The sequence below is a fragment of the Salvelinus alpinus genome, chromosome 7 (genome assembly GCF_045679555.1).
Source record: "Salvelinus alpinus chromosome 7, SLU_Salpinus.1, whole genome shotgun sequence".
NCBI classification, from domain to species: Eukaryota; Metazoa; Chordata; class Actinopteri; order Salmoniformes; family Salmonidae; genus Salvelinus; species Salvelinus alpinus.
In genome coordinates, this window is record NC_092092.1 from 13,628,519 (window position 1) to 13,651,375 (window position 22,857).

At 41.0% G+C, this 22,857-nt stretch overlaps 1 protein-coding gene across 5 annotated transcripts; it reads right to left on the reverse strand.

Moving 5' to 3' along the window:
* Window positions 1-1,388: 1,388 nt before the first annotated feature.
* On the reverse strand, window positions 1,389-21,024 carry LOC139580505 (ZP domain-containing protein-like). 5 transcript variants are annotated; one of them, XM_071409264.1, is made up of 9 exons: window positions 20,008-21,024; window positions 17,016-17,061; window positions 16,606-16,836; window positions 16,292-16,476; window positions 6,400-6,660; window positions 5,676-5,815; window positions 5,119-5,215; window positions 4,692-4,881; window positions 1,389-4,482 (listed from the first exon to the last, which is right to left on the reverse strand). In XM_071409264.1, the coding sequence occupies exons 2-9, from the start codon at window positions 17,050-17,052 to the stop codon at window positions 4,358-4,360; spliced, it is 1,266 nt and encodes a 421-aa protein (XP_071265365.1). In that variant the 5' UTR covers window positions 17,053-17,061; window positions 20,008-21,024; the 3' UTR covers window positions 1,389-4,357. The 5 variants fall into 5 exon arrangements, with proteins under 5 accessions (XP_071265365.1, XP_071265362.1, XP_071265364.1 ...); XM_071409261.1 differs by having other exon boundaries at window positions 16,606-16,851; window positions 20,008-21,022; XM_071409263.1 differs by having other exon boundaries at window positions 16,609-16,851; window positions 20,008-21,021.
* Window positions 21,025-22,857: the final 1,833 nt, after the last annotated feature.

The following is a 22,857-nucleotide window of genomic DNA, read 5'->3' on the forward strand; positions in this document are numbered from 1 at the left end:
GAGAAAGCAGTATATCATTCGCGTCGGGCTTCAGACTCGTTAAAGGAAAAAAATTATTATGCCAGTCTGTGGTGAGTAATCGCAGTCCTGATGTCCAGAAATTGTTTTTGGTCATAAGAGACGGTAGCGGCAACATTATGTGCAAAATAGGTTACGAACAACGCAAATAAACAAACAAAATAACACAATCAGTTGGGGATACGTAGAATGTTAACCTTCTTCTCCGGCACCATTTTACATTTTATAACCTACAGAAGTAAATTAACATAGTTATTTCCCCCTTGTTGCATCAGTGTCCATTCTATTCGCTGCTTGAATCAAGGTGGTCTATACAGGACTCTCTTTCTCAACTCTTTTGACCGACAAAGTATTCCATTAAATGTAAAAACCATTTCGAGCCCTCAACTCTCCACCTCGAAGTGAGTTCCACTGAGTTTTTTCATTGTTCGTCTCTAATCTGGGACTGATTTAGACCTGGGATGCGAGGTGGGTGCAATTAATTATCAGGTAGAACAGAGAACCAGCAGGCTCCAGAGCTCGTAAGGTCAGAATTGAATAATAATTCAATAGTTAGCATATCCCTAACCTGGATGCCAGTCTGTTTCTGCTAATAGTTAGCATATCCCTAGCCTAGATGCTAGTCTGTTTCTGCTAATAGTTAGCATATCCCTAACCTGGATGCCAGTCTGTTTCTGCTAATAGTTAGCATATCCCTAGCCTAGATGCTAGTCTGTTTCTGCTAATAGTTAGCATATCCCTAACCTGGATGCCAGTCTGTTTCTGCTAATAGTTAGCATATCCCTAGCCTAGATGCTAGTCTGTTTCTGCTAATAGTTAGCATATCCCTAACCTGGATGCCAGTCTGTTTCTGCTAATAGTTAGCATATCCCTAGCCTGGATGCTAGTGTTTCTGATTCAGCCCACTCCTCTGTCATGGTCATGTTTGAATATAGGGCTATAGAGCTGGCTTAAGCAGAACCAGATTTGCATTGCTATTGCCCTCTTTTCCCTCCCCTCTTCTATGTATTAGTGTGTCGGTAATGTCTGACTACATAAAGCAGACAAAGTGAACAATCTGGCGTGCTCAGTTTATGATATTGGGTGCTGTAGCCCAGAAGTAGCCAAAAATCCATGACGTAGACTTGCTTAGTAACCATAATCCTGTAATATCTCTCTCACTCCCATTTTGCACCTTGATGTGTTTGATACCATTCCACTGATTCCGCTCCTGCCGTTACCAAGAAACTGTCCTACCCAATTAAGGTGGCACCAACCTCCTGTGCTGGGGTTACTTCTAAGGGCCTGGATTAGTGATAGAGGCCGGATCCAGTTGTGATTAAATCTTTGACATGGTCATAGGTAAGGGAAAGGGAGAAGCAGACAATGTGTGAAACATACTGTACCAAACGTTTAATTAACTCATTCTCACATTTCTCATTCAATTTTACTGTAATTCTTATCAATGAGACAATTAAAATAGCAACATAGAGTATTTAGTCATTAATACAAAGCACAGGAGGCTGCTGAGGGGAGGACGGCTCATAATAATGGTCGGAATGGAGTGAATGGAATGGTATCAAACACATGGAAATCATGTGTTTGATGTGTTCGATTACCATTCCATTGATTCCGTTCCAGCCATTACTATGAGCCCACCCTCCCCAATTAAGGTGCCATCAACCTCCTGTGATACAAAGTGTTCCTCCAAAAACAATGTATCCTTCATTTTTCCCAATTCACTAAATATTACAAGAAATTACAGATTTAGTTAGTGTTCAAACCACCTGAGATAGCTTTGAAAGGAGCTATATGTAATATTTTTGCATTGTAATTTCAGAACATTTCCTTAATATACAGTTACAGATATGTCTGGGCCCACATAAAATTGTATTCTAATGGTGCAGTCATCTTATTGGTCAACAAACAAATCTCTTGTTGTCAAATTGACTGGGGTCAGCAAACCTCTTATTGTCAAATTGACTGGGGCCAGCAAATCTCTTGCTCTCAAATTGACTGGTGCCAGCAAATCTCTTGTTGTCAAATTGACTGGGGCCAGCAAATCTCTTGCTCTCAAATTGACTGGTGCTAAGTGATTTCTACATGTTTGATGCCTGCCCTTTACTGGCCCCAGTCAATTTGACAACAGACGGTCCGTCTTTTGTTGAGCAATAAAAAGGCTGCACCACTTGAATACAGTTTTCTTTGGGCCCAATAACATTTTGGGATAATTTTTTGGGTGAAAAATTATTATTTCACTATTGCTGGAGATATACAGTGGGGAGAACAAGTATTTGATACACTGCCGATTTTGCAGGTTTTCCTACTTACAAAGCATGTAGAGGTCTGTAATTTTTATCATAGGTACACTTCAACTGTGAGAGACGGAATCTAAAACAAAAATCCAGAAAATTACATTGTATGATTTTTAAGTAATTCATTTGCATTTTATTGCATGACGTAAGTATTTGATCACCTACCAACCAGTAAGAATTCCGGCTCTCACAGACCTGTTAGTTTTTCTTTAAGAAGCCCTCCTGTTCTCCACTCATTACCTGTATTAACTGCACCTGTTTGAACTCGTTACCAGTATAAAAGACACCTGTCCACACACTCAATCAAACAGACTCCAACCTCTCCACAATGGCCATGACCAGAGAGCTGTGTAAGGACATCAGGGATAGAATTGTAGACCTGCACAAGGCTGGGATGGGCTACAGGACAATAGGCAAGCAGCTTGGTGAGAAGGCAACAACTGTTGGCACAATTATTAGAAAATGGAAGAAGTTCAAGATGACGGTCAATCACCCTCGGTCTGGGGCTCCATGCAAGATCTCACCTCGTGGGGCATCAATGATCATGAGGAAGGTGAGGGATCAGCCCAGAACTACACGGCAGGACCTGGTCAATGACCTGAAGAGAGCTGGGACCACAGTCTCAAAGAAAACCATTAGTAACACACTACGCCGTCATGGATTAAAATCCTGCAGCGCACGCAAGGTCCCCCTGCTCAAGCCAGCGCATGTCCAGGCCCGTCTGAAGTTTGCCAATGACCATCTGGATGATCCAGAGGAGGAATGGGAGAAGGTCATGTGGTCTGATGAGACAAAAATAGAGCTTTTTGGTCTAAACCCCACTCACCGTGTTTGGAGGAAGAAGAAGGATGAGTACAACCCCAAGAACACCATCCCAACCGTGAAGCATGGAGGTGGAAACATCATTCTTTGGGGATGCTTTTCTGCAAAGGGGACAGGACGACTGCACTGTATTGAGGAGAGGATGGATGGGGTCATGTATCGCGAGATCTTGGCCAACAACCTCCTTCCCTCAGTAAGAGCATTGAAGATGGGTCATGGCTGGGTCTTCCAGCATGACAACGACCCAAAACACACAGCCAGGGCAACTAAGGAGTGGCTCCGTAAGAAGCATCTCAAGGTCCTGGAGTGGCCTAGCCAGTCTCCAGACCTGAACCCAATAGAAAATCTTTGGAGGGAGCTGAAAGTCCGTATTGCCCAGCGACAGCCCCGAAACCTGAAGGATCTGGAGATGATCTGTAGGGAGGAGTGGGCCAAAATCCCTGCTGCAGTGTGTGCAAACCTAGTCAAGAACTACAGGAAACGTATGATCTCTGTAATTGCAAACAAAGGTTTCTCTACCAAATATTAAGTTCTGCTTTTCTGATGTATCAAATACTTATGTCATGCAATAAAATGCAAATTAATTACTTAAAAATCATACAATGTGATTTTCTGGATTTTTGTTTTAGATTCCGTCTCTCATAGTTGAAGTGTACCTATGATAAAAATTACAGACCTCTACATGCTTTGTAAGTAGGAGAACCTGCAAAATCGGCAGTGTATCAAATACTTGTTCTCCCCACTGTATTAAAGGCCCTGTGCAGTCAAAAACTTGATTTCCCTGTGTTTTATATATATTTTCACACTATGAGGTTGGAATAATACTGTGAAATTGTGAAAATGATGATCAAGTCCACCTGAAACTTCCGCTTGTTTTGGCCTTCCATGGTGACATCACCTTGTGGTAAATTAATTAATAGATCAATTAGAAAGAGAGTTCCAAACCTCTCTGCCAATAACAGTTAATTTTCGGTTTTCTCCTCCCTATTCAAACAACTCCCACACAGTCCTAGCAAGATTCTTGCTTGAGAAAAAGCTTATTTTTTTTAACAATCACAGTAAGGTACTCAATTGTTACCCAGAAAGGATTTGATATTGATATAAAAGTTCTGCGTTGGACCTTTAAGGACATTTTCTGAAATTATAATGCAAAAATATTACACATAGGTCCTTTAAGTGCAGTAAATGTAATGATTGTTTAAAAGAAAACCAGTCAAAGTGTGTCAAGGTTGATATTTGTCCTTTGACTCCCTGGATCTGTACATGACCACTCCACACACCATGGCGACTGCTGCCAGGAAGCTGCCAGCGATGAACAACAAATTCAGGTTCAAAGCCACATCAGCAGCTGGAGAGGGAAAAGGAATTTATTGAAAGGGAGTTTGCCTACTCCACTATTAGTATTTCCACAATGCAAAAGGGATTGAAATTTAGATATGCATTTAACACATTATCTACAGTTGTTGGCTAAATACTTTATCCCACTTGATTTAAAGTATTGGGGCCATATATCTAAATCTGACCAAATCACTCAGTTGACCAGATTTTCATAATTACCTTTGGTGTCGGCACTCCGCCTCACACGCAAAGGCCCCTGGGAGATGTAGTGCGGGTTGGTCTCCAGGGCGGCCTCTCTCTCTTGGCGATGCTGGGGAGTTGTGGCCGTAGTGTCATTGATGCAGCCCTGAGCACAGCGGGTGTTGGTGTTCCCCGTCTCACACAGGACCACTGCACAGCTGATGTACACCTGGAGGCGTCACAGGTCACAATCAAGCTCATGGGAAATTGGAATCAGAGGTGACTGAATTGCAACTCAAAACACAAAACATGGTAGAGATTAACTTTACTGAATTAATGCAGTCTCTACTTATATAAAAAAGGTGGTTTGAATAGGTAAAACAACTTCAAACACATAGCCCACCCAGTCAGGCAGTGTAAGCCAACAGGTGCTCTTTAACCCAGCTTAGTACCTCACTGTATTTACCTGGTCATGCATACCAATGAATTTGAAAGCTTCCATTGCAAAATGGAACTGGGATTGGGAACTAGAGTAGATCTGAACAGTTTCGTCCTTCTTGCAGCTGGGGAAAGAATATACGGTAAGTTAGTGGGTCATTCCAAAAATGCAATGTTTTACCTGGAAGGGGCGCTGCAATAAACTAAGTCTGTGTCCCGAATGGCACCTTATTCCCTACACAGTACACTACTTTTGACCAGAACCCTATTTGGGATGCAACCTATATGTGAGCATACACACCAGTGAAGCAATGACTTATAGGGAAACTAGCTCAAAGGCCGGCAGATGGTGATATTGAGTTGTTTCATCTGTCCAAATGCACTGTATGCAGCCGGCTATACACTCGTATCCCCCATAGACTGGTTCGTACCTAAAACATTCTCCATTCAGGCTGCAAAGGTGTCAATTTCCTCCTTAACTCGATTTAATGGTGAGAAGGCAGAAAAAAACAGGGAAAATATGCATACTTTCTTCATGAAACACTTGTGGCCGGTTTGGTCAGGGTCTTAGTGTTTGTCACTGACCCGTTTTGGATGATGCTGTAGTGCTCTGGGTCGTTGGGATTGTCTGTTGGCGTGGCCATGCATGACTCCACAAACATTTCAGTGTTGGGGACTGAGGACGTGGACGTGATCTCCATGTAGACCATCTCTTTCAGTTCCACCTGGAACCACAGAGAAGGTGATGTTGTCCTATGACACTGATCTAAGGTCAGTTTGTTAGTTTTACTCCTTTCCACCAACCCAAAGGGTCATGATTTGGGTACGGTAAGCTGATTCTAGATCTGTGACATAACCAATTAGCCTGTACATTGGCTAGATCCTCTTTAGGATAAATTGACATTATTTATTAGTTAACTCAATATAGCTATATATAATGTCGGGAAAGTACATAATTTGAATTGTTGTCATTTCGCAGACGTTCTTATCCAGAGTGACTTACAGGAGCAATTACGGTTAGGTGCCTTGGTCAAGGACACGTTGACAGATTTTTTAACCTAGTCGGCTCGGGATTCAAACCAGTGACCTTTTGGTTAAAAGCCCTGAGCTCTTATCCACTAGGCTGCCTGCCGCCCTAAAGCAGCAAAGACGATGCAATTTCTTGTTCTATGAATCTGGGCTGTCTGCATGGATCAAGATCGTGTTTGCCCACTGATCTAAAACCTAATCAGTCTGGATCTTAAGGTGTCAAGCTAGGTAACACATTAAGCAAGCATAGTTCAGTGAACTAGTTACGCTACATACACACCTCCACTGGGTAACTGGCTGGATCCACCATCCTGTTGAAACTACTACTCTGGTAGAACTCAAACTGGTAGGTGAACTTCCCGAAGCCCTTCTCTCTGAAAATGTACGGAATCTTGTGGGCCAGGAAATCCAGGCTCACGTTGCCCTTCTTGGGGTAGACACACCAGAATTCGATCTCCATCTCGTCCCTCTTGGTGATCACGGCACTGGAGTCCTCAAAGGAAGTGATCTCGTTTCTGAAGATTAGGTTGTCCTCTTCCTCCTGAAAAGCAACATATTTTGCTTTAATTGATGATCACTGTCAGAGTGATATAAATGGCAAAGATCTGGTTGAAATAATACGTCACATATGTAATACTGTGCTGATATAGGAGCCGATTTCCATTTTAGATCATAATGAATATGATTATAGGGACAGGGAGGATCTGATCCTGGTTAGTGTAGTAGTAACATAAGGCAACTGGATGCTAATGGTAGAAGAGACATATAGTCTGACAATTCCAATAAGACACATATCAGAGAAATATGCCTAGGACAATTAGACACATGGTCTGCTGACCTGACACTAATGAAAGGGAGAGAACACATGGTCTGCTGACCTGACACACTAAAGATAGAGGGATCCATAGTCAGCTGCTTCTAAAAGGAAGGCCTATAAGGCTGAATCTGCTGATTCCAATAAAGGCAAACTGAACAAAGAGTACATTGACACATTATGCTGACACACTAAAGATAGAGGGATCCATAGTCAGCTGCTTCTAAACAGAGGTTTATAAGACAGAATCTGCTGATTCCAATAAAGGCAAACAAAACAAAGAGTACATTGACACATTATGCTGACACACTAGGATGGAGGGTCCGGCCACCATTGTAGTCTAGCTGAGAGCAGATGTGGGCGTTATTGGGCGTGAACAAGCGGGAAGCTTGAACTAGAGGATAGTGGTGGCGAATGACTTGAGAAGGGAGACTTCATTTGCATAAGGGATGGACATAGTGCTATGTGTGTATAAATATAGGAGCTAAGGCTCTGGGAGGGGGGTTCCGCGGTGGGTGTTCCGCGGTGTGTGTGCCGCGGGGTGTGTTCCGCGGACATTCCAGATTGTGATACAATTTGTATTAAAAATCTTATTTGAGTTCACAAAGTTCTTGTAAGAGTTATATTTGAAGTGATTTTCTACGACATAATTGGCGAACTTGCCAGGAGTGACAGGGACGGAGACGTTCTTGGCTGGCGGGTTCTTTGGACAATCTAAACAAACAGAGGTGGCCACCCAACTATATACGGTAAGCAAGTTCTTACAATAGTTGAAATGTTTGTGTGGATTGCTTCAGAGTCCTGTCTCAGCGGGAGGAATGTCATGTAGGTCTCTCTCTCAAATTTCCTAAAAAACGATAAAAACGAAAGAACTTTTGAATTCAAATAAATGTGCGTGCATGTGTGAGTTTGGGTTTTGTATGAATGCGCATGTCTAGAGATTGAGTGAACTGGAACTGTGAACTTTGATTGTGTCGGGTGTTTGGCTGGGGGGAGCGGGCATTTGTTCTGGTTGGACTGCTCGAGACAGGTTCATGTGTCTGGTTTGATTGGGGGAGTTGTTCCGTCTGATTCTGCTTGGCCGGGTTCGACCGTATCAGGATCTGTTTTGGGATGTGCGTAAACACACCTCAGTCAACCTGAGCGGGCGACTCGTGTCGGGTGTGTGTGATTCGGACTGCCCCTCTCGTCGGACCATTCATTTTGAGCAGCCTTGTGTGGGCTGATCGGCGCAACTGTTTGTACTCTCTAGTTGAGTGGCGCAGGGCTACAACAAGTAGTTTATACAGTCAAAGCATAAAACAGTAGGTTGTAGGAAAACGTTAGCCCGATTGTGCGGCGTTCAACTGAAAAAGTAGCTTATACAGTCAAAGCATAAAACAGTAGGTTGTAGGAAAACGTTAGCCCGATTGTGCGGCGTTCAACTGCAAAAGTAGCTTATACAGTCAAAGCATAAAACAGTAGGTTGTAGGAAAACGTTAGCCCGATTGTGCGGCGTTCAACTGCAAAAGTAGCTTATACAGTCAAAGCATAAAACAGTAGGTTGTAGGAAAACGTTGGCCCGATTGTGCGGCGTTCAACTGCAAAAGTAACTTATACGGTCAAAACATAAATCAGTAGTTAAATAAATATTCATAGTTTCCGCTCTGAAAGGAAGATTGTATGGGTGAAGTAGTAGGTGCAGGAAAAACGTTGGCCCGATTGTGCGGCGTTCAAATGCAAAAGAAATCCTGCGAATAAAAAACCGCTCTGTCTAGCTACCAGGGTTTGGTAATTCAGTAGGTTATGCCACAATACTACTCTAAAAATAGAAGAAAAGATAAGTATTGGGGGTTGAATAGGATATGAAGACAAGCTGATCCGATTAGACAGTAGTCTCGTCATATTGTAGAAGTCTAGGCTTATGTAGAAGGAAGTGAATTAAGTCAATAAAGAAAGACTGAGTTGTTTTGAGGTAAAAACAAAGGGATTGAATGAACGGATGAAACATAAAAGGATGAATGATAATGTTGTAAGAAATGAGTAGATCTGTGTAAAAATAGAAGATTAGGAAGGAAAGATGAGTTGTGTGTGTATGTAGGCAGAACGTCCAGGAGAGGGAGCGCGCAGCTCTCCTGTGACAGAGTAGAGTTGATGCTGTAGTATTCAGAAATAATGTATGTACTGTATAGAGTAGGCTTCGATAAAAGAAATTAAGTGATGTGACAAATGAATTATTAATTGGAAAGGAGATTGGCTCTAACTCGGAAAAATAGTAAATAAAAGGTGTAGAAATACATGGGAGTATTTAGGAAAAATAAATAAATAAATAGTCGCATGGGACCAAAATGTGAAGCTCGATTTGTAGGCGTTCTGATGTCAACATTCTATCATCAGAAAATACATTGCGATGAGGTTGTGTGTGTGGTTCCTCTAGTCCTCGCAGACGTGCGGGTGATTGGCAGAACTATTGACAAGATCTAAGAACAAATGAGAAAATAGCTCCCTGTTTTGAATATGGATATAGCGGGTTATGGGGAAAATTAGTGTAAGGTGACATTAGAACTTAGTGCGGTAGTAGGAAATGCCGCTATACAAGAGTTTATTTCCTTGTCAAAATAATAAACAACTAATTGGTTTGAGGTTAGTGAGAATGGAATTTTTTACTTGTCGGTGTATAGTCTCTGAGCGAACAATGAGTGTTTCATAGAGATTACAGTTTATATGTGGTCAAGAAGAAGTATTGGATCACGTTTGACATCTAGTAAAATAACGATGGAATTTTAATTGTTAGACATTCTATACCACAATTCTCTGGAACTGTTAAAGACGCTTTAGAATAAAATCTATGGATAAGTAAAATTATTGGTTTGCTGACTAAAAGGTAACGTTGTGAATATTAACAATATGTACACTTTCTTTTCCAGAAAGAATAAGGGAAAAAAAGGTTTTTTTAATCTTCTCTGGTCAACAATGTCATTGGAGACTGCATTACTGTGGAAAGCAGTTAATTAAAGTCAGCCGCTTTAAAAATAAAAATATCTGGATAAGGCTAAAACATGGAGTTCTGGATGAGTGAGTCCAGTCCCTTTGCGATTATTGGCTTATGATTTACTACTAAGTGCACCATGTACTGGGAATGAATATACATTAGTAGGTTTATTGGAAGGGTTTTTTCCAATTCAGTTTCAAATTGGGTATGCAAAAGGATGAACATGGTTTTGAAAAATGTATTTAAGTTGCTCCTAAAGAAAGGGGGAGTGGAAACATATTAATGGTCTCAAAATGCCCTGAATCCTAGGAATTTCTTGTAAAAGACTGATCACCTTTTACTAGAAATTGTTGGAACAGGTGGGATATACTTATAAAATGTTTAAGACACCAGACTCTATTCAAACTGTATAATTACTTTGAAAATCTATTATGTCCCTGGGAAAATTATGAAGAGTTGTACCCTTAAATTGAATAAGTTATTCGAATAGGTTTATTTTAATTTTTTTTTTTTTTTGATATAACATGTGTTCATAGGTAAAATTATCAGTTCCTTGGGGTTATGGTCTCTGGGTAAATACACAAATGTGCTTTGTTCATTCTGCATATAAAAAGTGATGTAGGTTACTCCGGGGGGTTTATTGGAGTGTGGGTTTCTGTGTGGGTTTTGTTGATGGATACATCATCTGTAATTCATCTGAGAGATCACCAGTAGAATAAGGGAGTTGTCATGAAAGGTGACGTCAGAATGCTTTAGGGCATGGGAGAGAATATCACCACTAGTGGGTGTGGAGCTCATACCCGCCCTAATCGACTGAATAGTGAGGGACAACTGTGTCTGATGACCTGTGAACTGTAACAAATAATAGACATGTTGAAATGATATGGGCCAGGGTGTATTATGAATTAAAGGAATTGGGGTATTGAACTTTTATTACCAGGCCACTCATGTAAGAAAAACTGAGACAAAAGGGCTATTGGGAAAATAGATAATACTGGTAATAAAAGTGTTTAGTTTAAATGTTAATTATTAAAGGGATGATGTGTATTGAATTGATCAGGTCAAATTTGAGTTAAAGTAAACACTAAGGATTGTTATCCTGAATATTGGGTTGGTAAATGTATAAACAATAAACATAACTGTTTAGTTATTTAGATATAGCACTGTTTGAATTTAATAGGCCTAGGGCCGCTCTGGAATCTAATCCTGGGACAAGGAGGTTGACAAAACTTCCAGAATATTTGATTATCGGTTTTTTGTTTCTTTTGTTTTCTAATGTCATTGGAATTGTAATGATAAATTGTATTGTTTGATTGACTATAAAGGTAGTCTGTTGTGCGATGATACCCAAGAATGTAGAAGAAAGAGACCAACAATAACATTGGCATAGATTGAAAAGGATGGACGTTTTCCCCAGGTTTAATTACATTACAAATAGTGGTAATATTGCAACTGTGCAATTATTGTAATTTCTTTTTCTCTTTTTCTCGTTTGGTCAATTTATTTGTGTTTTGAGGAACATAAGGTTGTGAATATGTTCCTAAGGGGGGACTGATATCTATTTTAAATTGATTAGAAAAGATTTGAGAATGTTTTAAGAATGTATTTTACAGCAGTTGCTGTAGGGACCATCATTTGATTATCATTATGAATATTTCTGTGGCAGGAGGCCAGGTATTTGAGGCAGAATGGTTACATAGGGCTATTATTAAAACTTAAGATTTAGTGATCTTGCTAATGTTGTCAGGAAATAACCCATGTGTTAGTGTGTATGTCCTCAGGAAAAAACAGCCAGAAATGGAAGGGCTTGGGCTGCATTCTGGAGACTGAGTGTACATCAAGATACACCAGGCTGGTGGTATACTTCTTACAACACTGCAGTGGTAAAGTTCTTTATGTCTCTCTTTGGTGGGTGCATAAGTCTCACGAGAAGTAAGGTCCAGCTGAATAATGGGTGAGCTTGAAAACACCATGACAGAGGATGTGGAATCAGAGAGAGAAAGAGAGAGAGATTAGATTCCACTATAGACATACTGGGTTGAGTTTGGAGGCTACATGTTTTATTTTTAATACATCATGTGAAAGAGAATGGATGATAGGATATTATACTCTAAACAAACATGTTAAAGGGATTGATATGAAAGCATATACAGTGTTGAATTAATTCAAGAAGAGAGAATGTTAATTGTAGGTTATGCACATGATTATCAGTTGAAATGGAGTAGATGGGAAACTAAGTAAAAATGACATGATTTGGGAACACCTCTCAGAACCTGTGGCCGAAAGGGGAAGACTGGGTGGAAGCATGAGGAAGCTTTTTAGGGCTTTTATTTTTGTGGAGTCCAGCAGAAAAGTATCCTGGAGGCATAGAGTCAGGTAAAGAGAGAGTGGGAATTGTCATGGTCTCAGATTTCAGTTTGCATGAATATATTTATGCATAACACATAACATTGTCAATGCTGTTATGTTTTGTCTGTTGTTTTCCAAGTCTTATGTTTAGGAAACCAGAAGGAGAGGGGTTCGCCAGCTTCAGCCTGAATGTCTGTTTGTTGTGTGATGAGTGATGGAAGTAAGAGGATGTATGGTGCAATCTTAGAACAGAGGCCATAAGTCTCTAAGTATGAATGCTTCACAGAAAGTAGGCAGAAACCTGAACCAGGATGAGAGGTTCTGCGTTTGATGATCCAAGGGGACCAGAAGGACCCCCCTCAGTGGTACCAGGAGATCTAGTCCACGTTGGAGGGATCCGGAGGAAGTGGGATCAACCGAGGAGAGATGGACCCTATGAGGTGGCCAAAGCAACAAGAACGGCCGTCCAAGTGAAAAGAAGCCAGACGTGATACCATCTGAACCACTGCAGCTGAGTCCCAACAGAGAGAAGGACACAACCACATAGAGATGAGGACACAGAGGATGCTGATTCACCAGGAGGGAGCCTGGAGGGAGCAGGAGCAGCGGAAACGATTGAGATGCCAGGGAGGAGCCAAGAAAACAGTAAATCAAGTGAAAGCCAAAATATGACACGTGCACCGACTAATGCACCCAGAAGAGGAGGAGAGGCCTCACAAGGAACAGAATAAGAACGTTTCTTTCCTAAAATTGAAACCCTTCCAGATGGAAGCTAAGTCCGGCCTGAGGAGGGAGCTTCAGGTGAAGAAAGAGGAGGAAAAGTCCCGCAAGCTGAAGAAAATGGGGATTACCCCACAATTGACTTTTAAACTTTTGAATGGCCTCCTTTACAGACAATTGATGTTAGAACAACAAAAGAATAATGACATTGACATAACAGAAGCAACAGTGAATGCTAGTATAGAAACAACAGACTAATGCACAATCAAGATGTATGGTGGGAGCAGGAAGAGAAGAATGGAATCAGCCGAACAATCCAAAAAGACTGACAAGGTTAGAATCTATGTTCCACCTCAATGTATAACAGAAGCAGGAGAACTGAAGTCTATCTCAATCATAAGGATCAAACCCTTATCGGAGATTGCACTCTGTGGATGGACACATCACCAAACAAAGGGAGAAGTCGTTTGGGACCCGAAAGGATGTGACCTGACATGAATCAAAGAAAAAGACGAGTAGGTGCTCATCATGAACAAGATTGAACCAGTGGAAGGTGAAGACCTACCCCTGCACCTGAACAGGAAGAACCTGTGACAACAACAAGGGTGGCGGCTGCTGTGACGACCACAGTAGTTACCACTAGATGACATCGACTGCCCTTACCAAGCAGACCACCGTGCCAACAAAGCAACCTGAGACATCAGTCAGGAGAGTTTTTTACTGACATTTGGAACTTTCTGATAAACTCTAATGATCTACCTCAAGATAAGAACATTGAAAAAGCGACAGAATTAGATATATTAGAACCACTCAAGGACAGCACACGAGAAGAAGTAGTGAAGAACGAGTGGTACAAATGGGTTAAGTCTATGGCAAACAAACACAGAATGGACAATTGTATTTTGTGTAGAAAATCACCTTTGTCTGATCTTTTAATAGTCTCTGAACCAGCATCATTTAAAAACTGTGTAAGTTGGAAAAATGACCATTGTACCAATAGAAAGTATTCTATTTCCTTGTGTGACATTGAATGTAGGATTGCTCAAGGGAGCACTAGAGGCAGAGCCATGTTAAACGAGACTAAGTTGGGAGACAATGATTGTGCTGCCTATGAAATTAGAACTGAATTAAATGGACCCCAATTAGACAGAAGTACTGTGGTTAAAGGAAAATATGAATGTTTTTACAGCCATGACACCGAAGGAATTGATGTAGGAAACACCACTGTAGAATGTGATACTATTTGGGTTTTAGAGAATGTGGGAGTTCGTAAAAATAATGATAAAGGGTTGTGTGGTCACATAACTCAGGTTGCGCCATCTCTTAATATGTTGAAAAATCAAGACAGAGGTATTGCTGATAGTTTCTGGATGTGTGGAAAAAACTAACTGTTGAATGTATTGCCTGATGGATGGATTGATCTTTGTGCCTTAGTTAGAAGCAATTAAATAGGTTACTATTATTGAATCACTCCATGATGACTATGTTAAAACCTAGAGTTAAAAGGGTTTATGATAAGGATCCTGAGGTATACCTTAATGCAATTGGACTGCTTAGAGGTCTACTTAGGGATTTCAAGGCCAGAGAGGAGGTTAAATCAGGATTTGAATCTATATTTCTGTGGATAACACCAAATATGAACTTAGAATGGATTAATTATATATGATATAATCAACAGGGATTCATTAACTATACTTAATTGGCTCTTAGTGGAGAAGGGTGGAGTTTGTGTCATGTTTGCTAGGATGACCATCATGTTGGGAGGAGGGTTGTTGGCTTTGGGTATTGCATTTTGTTGTGTTATACCCTGGTAAAGTCAATTGTGGTTCAGACAGCAGTTAACTAGATGTCTGTAAGGAGAGATGACCCTCCTGTGGTGATTGATCCTGTACCGAGTAGCCCAGGCAAGTATACTAATAAGTATGGAAAGCCTTGTAATGCGGTCGGTGGACCTTTGGACTGCCCCTTTGGGAATCCAAACTGTCTATATAGAGTAGTTCCTGGAGGTGGTTATGCTTGCCATGATTTTTGTAAGGATGGTCTACCTGTATATGCTGTATTCCCAAATTCATGTCTGCAAGGAGGATCATGTTGAAATGCTTAAATTTAGAATGATGTTGTGTCAATTTTCTTTTGTAACTGCATGTAGGTCTTTTATTTTTTTCTTATTCATTTATTATTATACTCCTTGTATTATTTTGATTTTCACATAACTGAGATAACCTCAGGCAAGGCTATGTACCTACACGCTCATGCTTCATCAAATATGTAATATTTTGTCCTTATATTTTTTATACCAAGTTTGATCTATTACTCTTATGAATATTGGAGATGTTTGGTCTAGTTAGTTTTTGTTTTTTCTGTTTCTGATTAGATCTTTTACTCCTATGTCACATTGGAGATGTTTGGTCTAGTTGGTTTATATGCTTCACTTTGTTTTTATTTTTTTGTTTTTTTCTTGTTTATCATAGGTATTTTCTTTTACTATCCCAAAGTCTTATTTGTATCATTTATGTGGCTAAATAGCCCCAGAGGGGGGATTGTAGTAGTAACATAAGGCAACTGGATGCTAATGGTAGAAGAGACATATAGTCTGACAATTCCAATAAGACACATATCAGAGAAATATGCCTAGGACAATTAGACACATGGTCTGCTGACCTGACACTAATGAAAGGGAGAGAACACATGGTCTGCTGACCTGACACACTAAAGATAGAGGGATCCATAGTCAGCTGCTTCTAAAAGGAAGGCCTATAAGGCTGAATCTGCTGATTCCAATAAAGGCAAACTGAACAAAGAGTACATTGACACATTATGCTGACACACTAAAGATAGAGGGATCCATAGTCAGCTGCTTCTAAACAGAGGTTTATAAGACAGAATCTGCTGATTCCAATAAAGGCAAACAAAACAAAGAGTACATTGACACATTATGCTGACACACTAGGATGGAGGGTCCGGCCACCATTGTAGTCTAGCTGAGAGCAGATGTGGGCGTTATTGGGCGTGAACAAGCGGGAAGCTTGAACTAGAGGATAGTGGTGGCGAATGACTTGAGAAGGGAGACTTCATTTGCATAAGGGATGGACATAGTGCTATGTGTGTATAAATATAGGAGCTAAGGCTCTGGGAGGGGGGTTCCGCGGTGGGTGTTCCGCGGTGTGTGTGCCGCGGGGTGTGTTCCGCGGACATTCCAGATTGTGATACAATTTGTATTAAAAATCTTATTTGAGTTCACAAAGTTCTTGTAAGAGTTATATTTGAAGTGATTTTCTACGACATTAGGCACTTATTTTTGTGAATACAAGTCCAGACCTCCAGCTGGGTGCCGCAGGTGTTGAGGGCCAGGGTCCTGAAGACGTGGCTGCTATTGGAGCTCAGACTGCAGGACGGGTCATTAAGACGCAGGTGGTCCTCATAGAGACCCACGATGGAGGCCTTCTCCACAGCCACCGTCATGCTGGTCTCGTTGCAGACCACACTTGCTTTGGAAACAGTCACTAAAACGAGGATATGAGAGGATGCTATGCTTGTCAGAGAGTAGAGATCTGCTCTGGCAGTTTAACATTACACAGATTCACAAACCAGATTAGCATTGCGTTTGCACCAGTTTATCTCAGTAGGCCTACCACCTGTAGTAGGGAGTGTTGTTGTTTGGGGTAGGGTAGTAACAGGTTCCGTTGTTTGGGGTTGGGTAGCAACAGGTTCCGTTGTTTGGGGTTGTGTAGCAACAGGTTCCGTTGTTTGGGTTTGGGTAGTAACAGGTTCCGCTGTTTGGGGTTGGGTAGCAACAGGTTCCGTTGTTTGGGGTTGGGTAGTAACAGGTTCCATAGTTTGTACCATGGTTGTGGCTTTTGTTACTGTAGGACACAGCCCTGAAAATATTAATTGAAACATGTGCAACAGATGGTTTAAATTGTCAAAAGAACACTTCCTAATTTATACATAATTTATATTAAATGTATTCCACAAAATAATGATGTATTATTTATTAAGTAGGTAATGCAAAAACGTTCAATTCTGTTATTCCTTTACTGACCTGACAACAGAATGACCAGGAACACTGTTTTTTCCATTGCTTCACACTATGTAAAGTAAGAGAGAAACAATGCATCACATGCAAAGCTGCTATACTGGACTAAAGGGCAAAATGGACATTTGGATTGTTATTATTAAGTATTTCGGGATGTCTTACACATTTTCAGATTCATTTTATGTTTCTCGAAGCTCACTCCCCATACCAGTAGTCGCGCAAGACAATTACGTCATCAAAGATGGCTTCCCACTACCAGAGATGGGCAGTGAGCTTCGGGAAAAGTTGGATATAAACATTTATTTGACCGTGCTTCACACATTTTACAATCAGAGTGGACTGGCAAACTGTTTCTCATAATTGATGTGCCTCCGGTGACTGGATTTGTTTTTCAGAAAAATACCACAGACCTGGGATGTTTAATTTGCTGGGTTCGTCAATTAGCATTCAATGACTAAGAACCAGTGCAATGTAATAAAAGTGCACGTTGTTCGAAGGAGTGAAAAAGGCTATGATACAGTATTGTAGCGGCGTTCGTTAGCCAAATGAGCATCTACATTCAAATTACTTTTGACTATAATGGTGACGATAACCACATTTCATTCCAACCATTTCATACAGATTAATTACCTGACACATTAAAAAGTCACAACCAATTTGTTTGTTCGACATGGTCGAATTTGTGTTGGTAGACTATCTGCACTGTAGCTGTGAGCGGTTGGTTCAAGTGCATATGCCAAGACCATTGTGGGCACATTTGCTATTTAACGAAACAGTTTTTGAGACCAACCCGTCTAGAGTTGTAGAGTTGAAAATGATGGAAAACCATTTAACTTTTTCATTTGTTAGATGGGAATTTAGTGGCAAATGTTATTTTTTATGTACACTACGTCATCACTCAAAGCCTTTTATCCGCAATAAGTCTGTTTGGTGAGAAAATGCACATATTGTTTTAGGCAGATTTGAGAATATTTGCAAGAAAATCTATCGCAAATTGGATTACAACCCTTAAATCATGTGAAATACCCCTCTTTTACGCTGCTGCGGCTCTCTGTTCATCATCTATGCATAGTCACTTTAACTATACATTAATGTACATATTACCTCAATTAGCCCGACTAACCGGTGCCCCTGCACATTGACTGTACCGTAACACCTGTATATAGTCTCGCTACTGTTATTTTCACTGTCATTTTACTGTTTTCTTTTAATTATTTTTCCTTCTCTATTGTTTACCTAATACCTATTTTTTTTTAACTTAAATTGCACTATTGGTTAGGGCTTGTAAGTAAGCATTTCACTGTAAGATCTACCTGTTGTATTTGGCGCACGTGACAAATACACTTTGATTTGATACACCCATGCAATATATTTAGACTACTTTAGCTGGGCTTGCTAGTAGAGCATTACACCCTGGGAAGTCAATGGCACTCTGGGAATAATAGTACACTGTAGACTAGGGTGAAATAGAGGTTGAGTTCCTGCCCGACTACGTTGCAGACGCATGCCAGATCTTACAACGCATGGATAGGTATTTAACATATGAGCTAACCACATATCATATAGCAAAATCTGATGCCCGACTGCTCAGTCGTTGACGTGGCACGCAACCAATGGGTGATGCAATGCAACGCCTGCAAATCCATGGGCAGGAACTCGACCAGAGGTTCTAAAAATGACTCATGTGAGAAATCATGCAATGTGACTGACAAAAACAATAAAACACCAACATTTCTAGCAAATCTGTGCATATACACTTACAGTATAACTGTTTTTATTGTGATGGAATTGTCCTCGAAGTAACTGGATTATCAATGGTATTGATTCATCATGTTAATTATGTTCTGGTGCCATTTGGGAAATTTAAAGTATTGATTGGGGACTTATTTGTAGAGGAATGTAACAGTTTCTGGGGGATTTGTGATGATTTATTTGCGCTTCCCATCACTGTTTTTGTATTTTAATGTGTTCGTACATATATATACATACATATATACAGTACCAGTTAAACGTTTGGACAACCTACACATTTTTCTTTATTTTTACTATTTTCTACATTGTCAAATAATAGTGAAGACATCAAAACAATGAAATAACACATATGGAATCATGTAGTAACCCAAAAAGTGTTAGACAAATCAAAATATATATTATATTTGAGATTCTTCAAAGTAGCCACCCTTTGCCTTGATGACAGTTTTGCACACTCTTAGCATTCTCTCAACCAGCTTCATGAGGTAGTCACCTGGAACAACAGTCCATGAAACCCTGGAATTAGGTGTGTCCACATTTTTGACTAGTACTGTAGATGTAGTTATAGTTTTGATATAATGGCTATTTTTTGTAAATGAGACCTAGTTCTCAATATGTCTTCCCTGTTAAAATAAAGGTTAAATAAAAAACATAAATTATAATACAATAAATAATAATATGAATAATGTAGTGTTAATTTATCCTGGTGAATCCAGAATGAACACCCCATGATGATAATGATGAAGAGGATGATGATGATAATTATAATTGTATTAAAATAGCGTTAGTTACGTTCACTGAAATGTTTTTTGAAAAATCTTGAGCATTTGATATTCCAACTCATTCGACTCCACTGTATTGCAATGTCAGAAGACTGTAATTGTGCTTTCTGCCACACAGGGTTCTGCAAGCGTCACGTCACAGGGAATAAGAAAGTTCACTTATTCATCTACTGCAGTGGAGGCTGGTGGGAGGAGCTATAGAAGGATAGGCTCGTTGTAATTTCTGGACGTTTGATTCCGTTCCAATAATTCCATTCCAGCCATTACAATGAGCCCATTCACCTGTAGCTCCTCCCACCAGCCTCTTGTATACTTTACAACTATATTGATTTGAATTGTATTGTATTGACGTTTAATATAAATATAGTATTGAACATGCTGGCTTTTTCAATGGACTCACAGATTGACTTGAATATGATAGTATCAATGCTGAACTTATTGTAATGATGATGGTGAAGTGTTACCTTCAGTTAGATATCACAGCTGGTGTCTTATTCTGTCACTCTCTCTTCTATGACCCTCTCTCTGGATCACTTTGTCTGTCGTCTCTCTGGATCGCTCTCTCTGTCGTTTCTCTGGATCACTCTCTGTCGTCTCTCCGTCTTTCCGTGTCTCGATATCTATATCACTGTCACTGTCTATCTCTGTCTTTGCTCTGTCTGGAAATGAAAGCTCCTCTTAAAATATCAATCAGATACCAGTTTGTTCACATGCCATTTATCTCACGTGATAATCATTCTGTTTGTGAAGTGAAGTGTGGAGTCAGTTGTATTCAGTGTCTCTCTCACTCTCTGTGTGTGTGTGTGTGTGTGTGTATGTGTGTGTGTGTGTGTGTGTGTGTGTGTGTGTGTGTGTGTGTGTGTGTGTGTGTGTGTGTGTGTGTGTGTGTGTGTGTGTGTGTGTGTGTGTGTGTGTGTGTGTGTGTGTGTGTGAAAGAGAAAGAGACATATGGGCATAGGGCCGTGACAGCCGCTTTGCACACCTGCTCAGTGAACTTCATACACATTTTTAATCTGAAAATGCTAACATTTGGTCTACCAAACCAAAGTATGGATTGCAGTTACTCCTTAGAGTCGCAAGGCGCAAGGCGACCAGAAACATGACCGAATACAAACAGTGTAGCTATTCCCTCCGCAAGGCAATTAAACAAGCTAAGCGTCAGTATAGAGACAAAGTAGAGTCGCAATTCAAAAGCTCAGACACGAGAGGTATGTGGCAGGGTCTACAGTCAATCACGGACTACAAAAAGAAAACCAGCCCCGTCGCTGACCCCGATGTCTTGCTCCCAGACAAACTAAACAGCTTCTTTGCTCACTTTGAGGACAATACAGTGCCACCGACACGGCCCGCTACCAAAACCTGCGGGCTCTCCTTCACCGCAGCCAACGTGAGTAAAACATTTAAACGTGTTAACCCTCGCAAGGCTGCCGGCCCAGACCGCATCCCTAGCCGCATCCTCAGAGCATGCACAGACCAGCTGGCTGGTGTGTTTACGGACATATTCAATCAATCCCTATCCCAGTCTGCTGTTCCCACATGCTTCAAGAGGGCCACAATTGTTCCTATTCACAAGAAAGCTAAGGTAACTGAGCTAAACGACTATCGCCCCGTATCACTCCCTTCCGTCATCATGAAGTGCTTTGAGAGAGGAGTCAAGGATCATATCACCTCCACCCTACCTGACACCCTAGACCAGACATGGGCAAACTACGGCCCGCGGGCCACATACGGCCCGTTAGGCTTTTTAATCCGGCCCGCCGAACTTGTCCAAATTATAGTAAAAACCTCATTTTTTTCCCCTTTCCCTGCAATGCCCACGTTTCCCCAATAGATGGCGCACTCAAAACACATTGACCGTTGTTGGAGTGGCGCGTATTTCTCTTTATTTCACTTTAATTTTCACTTCGTTTCACGTTTATTAACTGATAAGGGCTATTTTTCACATTTGAAAGACAGTTAATAAATTGGGTTGTAGTGTTCTTACTGTGCTATGAGGTTTGCACACACTACATTTAATGCTTTAGTATATCCGGCCCAAACACTCCCTCCAAATGCTCCTGGCCCGGCCCCTCTGTCAAATTTTAGAACCCATTGTGGCCCGCGAGTCAAAAAGTTTGCCCACCCCTGCCCTAGACCCACTCCAATTTGCTTACCGACCCAATAGGTCCACAGACGACACAATCACAATCACACTGCACACTGTCCTAACCCCTCTGGACAAGAGGAATACCTACGTAAGAATGCTGTTCATCGACTACAGCTCAGCATTTAACACCATAGTACCCTCCAAACTCGTCATTAAGCTCGAGACCCTGGGTCTCGACCCCACCCTGTGCAACTGGATCCTGGACTTCCTGACGGGACACCCCCAGGTGGTGAGGGTAGGAAACAACATCTCCACCCTGCTGATCCTCAACACTGGGGCCTCACAAGGGTGCGTTCTCAGCCCTCTCCTGTACTCCCTGTTCACCCATGACTGCTTGGCCATGCACGCCTCTGATATAGAATTTTATTATCAATGTTTATAACTTTCAATTATTCTAATCGGTCTGCAACCCAGAGTGTGTAAAGTTCTGGTTTAAATGAAACAGACAGAATTCCCAGATCACAATTAGTCAAATCAAAGTTTATTCACAAGAGCTCTGCCGTTCATATACAAAGATATTCTATTTATAACATTCTTCTAACCCATGCACACTAACATTAGGAGAGCTATCTTCTTCTCCAGAATTCTCACCACAGTTTATCACTACCCAGCTGACAGTTCCAGTCCCCCCCAGATAAAGGAAACCTGGAGGGGTACTCCCTGTCCTATCGTACATTCTCAGAGTTATAGCCGGGTCGGTTCAATCATAGTTTAATTGTTTCTATGTGTTTTCTTAGGCATACACACACATTTCTCTCTCTCCCAGTCTAACCTAGTTGGACTTATGTTTAATATTTTTAATTACTCCTTATCCATGCTACATAACCTCTAATCCCTAATGGTTAAGTTTCCGGATAGAATAATTTAATAATTTATCTTAAACCTTATCAATTATTTTATCAGCCTCCAACTCAATCATCAAGTTTGCAGACGACACTACAGTGGTAGGCTTGATCACCAACAACGACGAGACAGCCTACAGGGAGGAGGTGAGGGCCCTCAGAGTGTGGTGTCAGGAAAATAACCTCACACTCAACGTCAACAAAACAAAGGAGATGATCGTGGACTTCAGGAAACACCTGAGGGAGCACCCCCCTATCCACATCGAAGGGACAGCAATGGAGAAGGTGGAAGGTTTTAAGTTCCTCGGCATACACATCACGGACAA

Coding starts and splice junctions, on each gene's coding strand:
- LOC139580505 (XM_071409261.1), bottom strand. CDS start 17,052: ATGGAAAAAACAGTGTTCCTGGTCATTCTGTTGTCAG. Junction 6,661..16,291: donor CCTGCGGCACCCAGCTGGAG/GTCTGGACTTGT, acceptor GTTGCTTTTCAG/GAGGAAGAGGACAACCTAAT. Junction 4,882..5,118: donor TCATTGGTATGCATGACCAG/GTAAATACAGTG, acceptor TGACGCCTCCAG/GTGTACATCAGCTGTGCAGT.